General features: G+C 50.1%; 1 protein-coding gene across 1 annotated transcript; it reads right to left on the bottom strand.

Annotated features, from left to right (window-relative positions):
* Positions 1 to 1,367: 1,367 nt before the first annotated feature.
* Positions 1,368 to 10,488, bottom strand: LOC140419959 (uncharacterized). Its single transcript, XM_072504003.1, has 2 exons — positions 10,218 to 10,488; positions 1,368 to 3,767 (listed from the first exon to the last, which is right to left on the bottom strand). The coding sequence occupies exon 2, from the start codon at positions 3,434 to 3,436 to the stop codon at positions 2,375 to 2,377; it is 1,062 nt and encodes a 353-aa protein (XP_072360104.1). The 5' UTR covers positions 3,437 to 3,767; positions 10,218 to 10,488; the 3' UTR covers positions 1,368 to 2,374.
* Positions 10,489 to 10,526: the final 38 nt, after the last annotated feature.

Raw genomic sequence — 10,526 nt, 5'->3', positions numbered from 1 at the left:
AACTACACAGATTCGGCAGTGCCAGCCCACCCCCCTCCCGACTGGGCTCCAAGAACAGTCTCTTAACCCTCGGTGTCTTACTTGCCCACACATACCTCATAATGCTCTTGCTCACTCGCTTGAAAAAGGCCTTAGGGATGAGAATAGGCACTGGAACACGAACAAGAACCTAGGGAGGGCCGTCATCTTAATGAACTGCACCCTGCCCGCCAGGGAGAGTGGCAACACGTCCCATCTCTTAAAGTCCTCCTCCATCTGGACCACCAACCACACCAAGTTGAGCTTATGCAGGACCCCCAACTCTTGGCCACCTGGATACCCAAATACTGGAAACTCCTCTCCACCCTCTTGAGCGGCAGCTCCTCCAACCTCTTCTCCTGGCCCCTCGCATGCACCACAAAGAGCTTGTTCTTCCCAACGTTGAGCTTGTATCCTGAGAAGTCTCCAAACTCCCTAAGGGTCTACATGACCTCTGCAATCCCCTCCACTGGATCTGCGATATACAAAAGCAGGTCATCTGCATATAATGAGATCCGATGCTCCTCCCCTCCCCGGACCAACCCCCTCCAGTTTATAGACTCCCTCAGCACCATGGCCAGCGGCTCATTTGCCAGGACAAACATCAGGGGGGACAGGGGGGCACCCCGGTCTTGTCCCGCAGTACAGTCTAAAGTACTCTGACCTCAGCCGATTTGTCGATACGCTCGTCACCGGGACCTGGTACAACAATTTGACCCACCCTATCAACCCCTCACCGAACCCAAACCTGCCCAGCACTTCTCACGGGTACTCCCACTCCACCCGATCAAAGGCCTTCTCCACTTCCATTGCCGCCACCACTTCCGCCTCCCCCATCCTCCGAGGTAATCATGATCACATTCAGGAGCCTCCGCACATTTGCATTCAATTGCCTGCCCTTCACAAACCCCGTCTGGTCCTCGTGTATCACTCCCGGGACACAATCCTCAATCCTAGTCGCCAGGACCTTCGCCAACAACTTGGCATCCACATCGAGGAGCGAAATCAGCCTATACGAGCCACACTGCAGCGGGTCCTTGTCCTGCTTGAGGATAAGCGAGATCAGAGCCCGCGACATCGTCGGGGGAAGAATCCCTTCTTCCTTCGCCTCGATGAAGGTTCTCACCAGCAACGGGCCCAGCAGTTCCACAAACTTCCTGTAGAACTCAACCGGGAACCCATCTGCCCCGGGACCTTGCCCGCCTGCATACTCCCCAACCCCTTAACCAGCTCCTCCATCCCGATCGGGGCCCCCAAACCTTCTACCTGCCCCTCCTCCACCATTGGAAACTTCAATTGGTCCAGGAACCGCCCCATTCCCCCCCCCCCCCCCCCCGCTGGGGGATCTGACTTGTACAGGTTCCCGTAGAAATCTCTAAAGACCTCATTAATTTTGGCCGGACTCCTCACCGTGTTCCCCCCTCTGTCCCTGATTCCTCCAATCTCCCTTGCCGCCTCCTTCCTACGTAGCTGATGCGCCAGCATCCGACTGGCCTTCTCCCCATACTCGTACGCTGCACCCTGTACCCTCCTCCACTGGGCTTCAGCTTTCCCCATAGTCAGCAAATCAAACTCAGTTTGGAGGCTCCGGCGCTCCTTCAGCAGCCCCTCTTCAGGGGATTCCGCGTATCTCCTATCCACCCTCAGTAACTCCCCCACCAATCTCTCCCTCTTATCCCTGTGAGCCCTGATTGAGATTAGCTCTCCCCTGACCACCGCCTCCAAGACCACACTCACCAATACCTCCCCATTATTATTGGCCTGCATGTACCTTTGAATGCACCCTCGGCCCCGCCCACAGACCTCATCTGCCAGCAGTGGCACATTCATGCGCCACAGCGGGCGCTGGCCCCTCTCCTCCCCCAACTCCAGCTCCACCCAGTGCCGGGCATAGTCCAAAATCGCTATTGCCGAGTACTCCATCCCCTCCACTCTTGGGATCAACTCCCTACTCACCACGAAGAAGTCTATCCGTGAATAGGCCTTGTGCACATGGGAAAAGGAGAACTCTCTAGCCGCTGGCCTGGCAAACCTCCACGGGTCCACTGCCCCCATCTGATCCATAAACCCCCTCAGAACCTTGGCTGCAGCTGGCCTCTTGCCCGACCTTGACCTGGATCGATCCAGTGCCGGGTCCAGTACCGGATTAAAGTCCCCCCCCACCTCCCCGCCTCCAGATCCGGGAGCCGGCTCAGCATGCACTTCATGGACCCTCTATCGTCCCAATTCGGGGCATATACATTCACCAGCACCACCCGGGCCCCCTGCAGCCTACCACTCACCATCACAGATCGGCCCCCTTTATCCGCCACAATACTCCGCCTCAAAAGTCACCTGCTTGCTCACACTTCTCGCACTAAAAGCAGGTTAATGGCTTCTCCCCGGTGTGAACTCGCTGGTGTCTCTGCAGGTGGGATGACTGAGTGAATCCCTTATCACACTGAGAGCAGGTGAACGGCCTCTCCCCGGTGTGAACTCGCTGGTGTTTCCGCAGGACGGATGATTGAGTGAATCCCTTCTCACACTGAGAACAGGTGAATGGCCTCTCCCCAGTGTGAACTCGCTGGTGTGCCAGCAGGCTCGATGAAGTAGTGAATCCCTTCTCACACTGAGAGCAGGTGAACGGCCTCTCCCCAGTGTGAACTCGCTGGTGTTTCCGCAGGACGGATGATTGAGTGAATCCCTTCTCACACTGAGAGCAGGTGAACGGCCTCTCCCCAGTGTGAACTCGCTGGTGTGTCTGCAGGTTGGATAACTGAGTGAATCCCTTCTCACACTGAGAGCAGGTGAACGGCCTCTCCCCAGTGTGAACTCGCTGGTGTTTCCGCAGGCTCGTTGAAGTAGTGAATCCCTTCTCACACTGAGAGCAGGTGAACGGCCTCTCCCCAGTGTGAACTCGCTGGTGTGTCTGCAGGCTGGATAAGTGAGTGAATCCCTTCTCACACACAGAGCAGGTGAATGGCCTCTCCCCAGTGTGAACTCGCTGGTGTGTCTGCATGCTGGATAAGTGAGTGAATCCCTTCTCACACACAGAGCAGATGAATGGCCTCTCCCCAGTGTGAACTCGCTGGTGTGTCTGCAGGCTGGTTAAGTGAGTGAATCCCTTCTCACACTGAGAGCAGGTGAATGGCCTCTCCCCAGTGTGAACTCGCTGGTGTCTCTGCAGGTTGGATAACCGAATGAATCCCTTCCCACATTGAGAGCAGGTGAACGGCCTCTCCCCAGTGTGAACTCGCTGGTGTTTCCGCAGGGTGGATAACTCAGTGAATCCCTTCCTACACACAGAGCAGGTGAACGGCCTCTCCCCAGTGTGGCTGCGTCGATGAACTTCCAGCTGAGATGGGACCCTGAATCCCTTCCCACAGTCCCCACATTTCCACGGTTTCCCTATGTTTTGGGTGTCCTCGTGTCTCTCCATGTTGGACAATCAGTTTAAGCCTCATCTACACACAGAACACGTGTCCAGTCTCTCCCCACTGTGAATGGTGTGATGTTTTTTCAGGCTGTGTAACAGGTTAAAGCTCTTTCCGCAGTCAGTGCTCTGGAACACTCTCACTCGGGTGTGTGTGTCTCGGTGCTTTTCCAGTCACACTGATGGTTAAAATCTTTTGAAGCTGACAGAAAAGACAAACATTTCTCCTTCTAGATACGAAGTCGGGTGATATTCAGTTCCAAGGAATTGAGAGACTCAGTCAGATTGAGACGTGAAGTTTGAGATTTCAGTCTGTAATTCCTCCTCTTCTAATATCCTGTAAAAACAATTTACAAAAGACATCACTGTCAGTAAAGGACAGAAATTCAGAACAGACAATTCTCGTTCCTAGAGAACATTCTTTCCTCGCTCATTCCCCAAAAGCTGCAAATCTCCATCCCACACACTCTCCCTCCATTCTCACTGCTGTATCTAATATTCACCCTCCCAATTCTCCTGAAGGTGCTGATTCAGGTTGATTGACAGACGCATGCTCACTGCTTCCTGTCCTAGGCACAGAGATCATAACAAATACGAGCTGCAGTTGGCCATTTGGCCCATTGAGCCTGCTCGTCTATTCTGTGGGATCATTGGCCGATCTATGTCAGCGACATTCTCAGTGTTATTGACCAGAGTGTGCTGACTCAATATCTGTGAGCTCATGAGGTCGAGCTGTAAAACACCATTAAGAGGCTCGATGATCCGGAGGAGAGAATCCTGAACGTTGAGCAAGATGCGTCCTCGGCGGAGGCACAAATTTAATCCTTGGAAAACTGGCCGAGTGGTGTGGTGGACTCCTGGAGAACTTGGAGAACCGAAGGTCAGAGAAAGAACATCTGAGTCGTCGGCCTGCCAGAAGGTGTGGAGGGGAAGGCTCGCGTTAGGTTCTTCGAGGACCGGCTGCCACGTTTTCTCAAGCTGGATCTGAAGCCTGGGTATTAGAATTAGAAATTAGAAAGGGCATCGGATCCTGTCTTTGAGGCCAAGGGATAGTTTTCATCCCAGGCCTGAGATCATTCCCTTCCACAACTTGAAAGATCACCAGAGGGTCCTGGAGACGGGCAAGGTGAGGTGAGACCTGGCTCCCACCTCACCTTACAGTAAATTATGTTGCGTCATCCTGTGACCCTGAAAATTATATTGACAACTCCGTCAAGTCTTTCAATAATCTGACTACTGCCTTGGTTTTCGCTAAATCCTCGAAGGGCTACGATTGGAGCGATGATTTGCAGCTCAGACTAACTCAGGCTCTAATCTAAACTCTTTCCCTATCTTGGTGTTGTTGTCTGAAATTGTTATCTTTTATCCTGTTGAAGGGAGTTGTTATTCTGTGAGCGCCAATTGAATGTCTTCTTCTTCTCCTCGAGTGTTCCAGGGACTCGGATTATCTTATCTCAGTTATGGCAGATGTGCCGTGTGCTTATTATCCGTTGTCTTCTATTATCCGAGCGTTAATCATGGCAGAACCGAGTGGTGCCATTGCCGAAGGGTGGGTGGTAGTGGATGTCGGTCTTCACGGGTGAGTCTAAAATGCGGGAGGGGCATTCATTCCCCATTCCCTTGTTGGCCCTTCTTTTCTTCTCATTTTGGAGAAGGTATCCTGAGGGTAACGACAGTCTGGCCGTGGGGTTAATCCTCCGGGTCCTCAGTCTTATTGAGGAATGTCCCCTTGGATCTATTGTGTTGGTGATTCTTTTGTATTTTTGTTATTATGGGAGGGTTTATGTGTTGTTGACTTTATCCTACTCTGGTACAGACGGGGCTTTTATCCGTGAAAGGAGCAGTTTGGGGAAACGTTGGTGCCTGTGGTGTAAAGAGAGTTGGAGGAGGGGGTAATGGCGCACGCCCGATTGTGGTGTGAAAATCTGTTCCTGTCTCTCTGTCGCCTAACTAATGGCAGCAGTTAATCTGCAAATTTTCTCAGGGAATGTACGGGGCATCCATCACCCTATTAGAAGGAAAAAGATCCTCTCCTTTCATAAGGAGAAAGTCGACATAGCTTTATTACTGGAAGCCCATCTGGATGATGAGGAATACTTTAAATTGAGGCAGGATTGGATGGGGCAGGTTTTTTCACCTCCTTTTCCTCAAATAGGAGGGGTGTGGCAATCCTTATGAATAAAAATATCCCTTTTAAGTTTGAAACCTGCACCAAGGACAAAGGAGGGAGATATGTGATCATTAGAGGTTTGGTGAATGGAGATGTTGTTTCAATAATGAATCTTTATGGATCCCCGATTACTCCCGGAGTTCATTACGAAGGTTTTTGTGAATTTTGTACAGTTAGCTTCGACTAACTCTTTGTGGTTGGTGACTTCAACTGCCACTTAAATTCTCTGGTAGATAAGCTCCCGGTTACCAGGAACCCCCCCCCCCCCACTCACGCTGCAAGCTAGGGTGTTGGCCTCGGCTTGTGAGGAGGTGGGTTATGTGGATGTTGAGAGAACTTTGTACCCGAGGAGCAGAGATTTTACCTTCTTTCCAGCCCCACATCATTGTCATACTCGAATCAGCAATTTGTACGATCCTACACCTGATGTCCACTTGCACCACAGGGAGCATCGTAATCACAGACCTTCCCCCGTTTGTCTGGAGTTTCTGCTCGAGGGCTCACCCCCAGGTCGAGAACGTGGAAGTTTGATGCCTCCCTGATAAGAGACACTTCATTTACGGCACACTTTACGGAATAGTTTGAGTTCTTCCTTTCGGTTAACTCGACTCCTGGTATTTCCCCCTCCATTTTGTGGGAGACGTGTAAAGTTTATGCTCGGGGCTGATCATGTCTTACACTGCTAATAAAAGGTGCAGGATGTTGGAGAACCAGTGGCATCTGGAGGTTTGTTTGGTGAAGGTGGAGGAGAATCATATGGAGGGCCCGAGTCGGCTACTGTTGAAGGAGGATAACACGGCAAGAGTGCTTTGGGTTAACACGGCAAGAGTGCTTTGGGTTAACACGGCAAGAGCGCTTTGGGTTAACACGGCGGAGCAGCTTTGGGCTCCCTATTGTCCCAACAGAAAAGTTGGACGTTTGCGAGGCAGAAGTTGTACGAGTTTGGGGAATAAGCTGAGCAAATACTTAGCCTGTTTGACAAAGAAAAGGTCGACTTTAGAGCAATTCCCTCTGTTCGGCTTCGGAGAGGGAAAAGGGTCATGAAGACAAACTTGTATTTCAGGAATTCAATGCAGGATTATACAAGTCTGAGCAATATTCTGATGTGTTGGTGAGTGTGGAACATGTTTTCTCTTCCCTGAAGCTTCTGGAGGCCTCAGAAAGCCATTGTGAGGCTCTTAACGCTCCCCTTTCGAGGGAAGAGTATTAAAGGCCATGAAGGAGCTGCAGCCGGGTAAAGCCCGGGACCGGATGGCTGTGGGTGAGTTTTATCGGGGGTTTGAGGATTTGTTGTTGGACCCGTTGATAGATATGTATTGTCACTCTTTTGACTCAGGGATGCTGCCACCGACTCTTGGTGAGGTTAATATCGCTTTGATCCTGAAGGTGGGCAAGGACCCAAGGAATGGGCCTCTTATCGCCCAATCTCTCTTTTGAATGTTGACTTGAAACTGCGATCTTATGTTTTGGCGATAAGGCTGGCGGACATCCTTCTGACAATCGTGCGGGAGGACCAGACTGGGTTTATACGGAGAAGGTTTTCCAGTAACAATGTTGGAAGGTTGCTGAATGTGATTCAGGCTTTTCAGAAATATGCACTGGATGGGCTGCTGATCTCCTTCGATGCAGAGAAAGCTTTTGCTCGAGTTGAGTGGAATTATCTGGTGTATCCGCTGCGAGGCTTCGGGTTGGGTGAGGTTTATATTGAGTGGATTCAATTGATACATCACAAACCGGCAGCGGCGGTGCTCACCAATGGTTTAAGGGCATCAAACCTTGAGCTTCAGAGAGGGACAAGACTGGACTGCCCTCTGTCCCCCTTGCTGTTTGCATTGGCCATTGAGCCCTTGCTGGAGGATATCAGATCAGATCCTCTGATATCGGGACTGGGGGGTGGCGTGAGGCAGCACACGATCACTCTGTGTGCAGATGACGGGCTGCTGATGATGTCGATCCCCAGTGTTTCAGTCCTGGTCATTATTGGAGTAGTGGGTAGATTTAGTGCCTTCTCCGGTTACGAGATCAATTTTACTGAGTCCAAGGCCATGCCGGTGGGGAGGGGTTGAGGTGTAAGCCCCCTCCTCTTGCTAACTTCCCCTTCAGATGCCCCCCCACCCCCACCATGCCATTTAAAAACCGGTGAATGTCAATGGCCCCTCTTTCAGGCAGCTGTATGGGGCCAACTTTTCACAGCTGATGGTGACTATTAGGTGGGACCTTGCCCGGTGGTCGGCTCTTCCGATTTCATGGCGAGGATTGCCTTCATTAAAGTGAATGTGTTGCCCAGAATGTTGTACCCTCTGCAGATGCTGCCTATACTGCTGTCAACCAGAGTTGTTAGGGGAATTAATCAAATCAGGGCAGGACCTACTCAGTTAATGGTAGGGAGTTGGGGACAGTTACAGAACAAAGAGATCTAGGAGTACAGGTTCACAGCTCCTTGTAGGTGGAGTCGCAGGTGGACAGGGTGGTGAAGAAGGCATTCAGTATGCTCAGTTTTATTGGTTAGAATATTGAACACAGGAGTTGGGATGTCTTAGTGAAGTTGGACAAGACATTGGTAAGACCGCAGATGGATAGGCTGGGACTTTTTTTCCCTGGAGCGTAGGAGGCTTAGGTGTGACCTTATAGAAGTCTACAAAATAATGAGGAACATAGAAAAGGTATATAGTCAACATCTTTTCCCTCAGGTAGAGGAGTCTAGAACTAGAGGGCATAGGTTTAAGGTGAGAGAAGAGAGATACAAAAAGACCAGAGGAGAAGTTTCTTTACATAGAAATGAAATGAAAAGAAAATTGCTTATTGTCACAAGTAGGCTTCAAATGAAGTTACTGTGAAAAGCCCCTAGTCGCCACATTCCGGCGCCTGTTCGGGGAGGCTGGTAGAGGGTGGTGAGCATCTGGAATGGCTGCCGGAGGCAGTGGTAGAGGCGGGTACAATTTTGTCCTTTAACAAGCAGTTAGAAGTTACATGGGCAGGGTGGGTATAGAGGGAAATGGGCCAAATGCTGGCAAGTGGGACTAGCTTAGTGATAGAAGCTGGGCGGCATGGACAAGCTGGGCCGAAGGGCCTGTTTCCAAGCTGTAAACATCTATGACTCTACCTGGAACACAAATAAACCTTGCCTCAAGTTTGTTAAGCTCCAATCACCAGGAGCTAAGGGAGGGTATGGTCTCCTGAAAAATCAGGCTTCATCAATTGGCCTCTCGTCTTAGGTTCATAAGGGATTGGGTTAGGATGGAGCCCACATTCATCTGGCTCAATACAGAAGCAGACCAGTCAGTTCTCCCTCTATCCAAAACTGGCATAGGTTGATTATGGAAAGCATCTCCATGCAATTTTTATGTCTGTAATTCATTCGGAGTCTGATGCATTGGGTAAAGTATGGGACTCCTATCTCAAATAGATAGGCTCCAAATTCACTGACTTGCTCCTCCTGGACTTTCCATGAGTGAATTCAATTTAACTTAGGGCACAGTGGTTAGTACTACTACCTCAGCGTCAGGGACCCAGGTTCAATTCCAGCCTTGGGTGGCTGTCTGTGTGGAGTTTGTGTATTCATCTTGTGGCTTTGAGTGTTTTCTCCGGGTGCTCCGGTTTCCTCCCACTATCCAAAGAAGTGCAGCGAAAGTGGATTGGTCACACTATTTTGCCCCTTAGTGTCCAAGATGTGTAGGTTAGGTGGGTTGACCATGATCAATGGACAGGCTTACGAAGATTGGATGGGGAGTGGGCCTGTGTGAAATGCTCTTTCTGAGGCTCAGTGCAGATGTGAAGGGGCGAATACCCTTCAGCACTACAGGAGTTCTATGTCATCTGTGTTGTGTAATTCATTTTAATTTCATTATGCTGTTAGCCCGTCCCGTTTGTGATATTTTTGGGTTTACAAACTGAACTGTTATATACCCTTACCCTCTTTCCCCACTCACTACTTTAACCTGTTAACTGGTTCTTCAATTGATCTGGCATTTCATCTCGAGGCTCTGGTCCCTCAAATATCCTGTTCCAAATTAATTCTGCAATGTGTTGCTTGGATTGATGTTGGCAATATCTCTTGTTCCGCTCTGTGCCCATTTGCCACGATTTTCTTCTGTTACTCTGTTGCATTCATTGATTAAAAATGATTTAAAACAAAACAATTTATTAAAAATCAGTCCAACTCATCCGTGAATATATTCAATGACCCCCACACACCACTGGTCCCTGGGAAGAGAAATCCAGAGACTAATAACCCTCCAAGGGAAGAGATTACTGGATTGTACTTTATTACAGAACCATAAATAATATATCTAATCTGTACCATATAACAGCACGAGACATGTCTCTGGTATTAATTTACTGTCCCCTTAAATGTCAGCCATCGCCTGGAGAAACCAGCCATTTAATTGTGAACATTCGGAAAGAGACCATCCTTTTAGCCAGACAAATAAATGTGTCAAGCTGAGGGAGCAAAGGATGTCAATGTCTTTGAGAGAGAGAGAGAGAGACCTGGGCCAAGCTTTGCAGAGTCTGCACCCTCCCTGGATTCACTTCCTTTCCCTTCAGTTGCTGCAAGTGACCAATTGAAGGTGGGAATGAGAAAATAAATGGAAAGGAGAGGAAAAGTGTTTTACTCACAGATGTTGGAGACATGAAGAAGTTTTCAGTCCGTGCGAGGCCCCAGGTTTCCTCATTGTCCAGCTTCCACGTTCGAACGGGGGAGCTGATTGGATGGTGGAAGAGAGTCCTTCCGGTTCACCAACTCTTCCCATTGGTCAACAACCTTCCACCGCCCCATTCATTGTCCCCCCTCCTCGAGACAAGGTTTCCAGGCAACCGACTGACGGCTCCGGCCAGAGCGAGAAGCCTCTCGGTGATTTTCTCTCCCCCCCGGCCCGGGACTGCGCATGTCTGAGGGAGAGGCGAGATTGCGCATGTCTGAGGGAG

Source organism: Scyliorhinus torazame, chromosome 5, assembly GCF_047496885.1.
Source record: "Scyliorhinus torazame isolate Kashiwa2021f chromosome 5, sScyTor2.1, whole genome shotgun sequence".
Lineage (NCBI taxonomy): Eukaryota > Metazoa > Chordata > Chondrichthyes > Carcharhiniformes > Scyliorhinidae > Scyliorhinus > Scyliorhinus torazame.
This window is presented reverse-complemented; position numbering and strand designations above follow the sequence as displayed.

Coding starts and splice junctions, on each gene's coding strand:
- LOC140419959 (XM_072504003.1), bottom strand. CDS start 3,436: ATGGAGAGACACGAGGACACCCAAAACATAGGGAAACCGTGGAAATGT.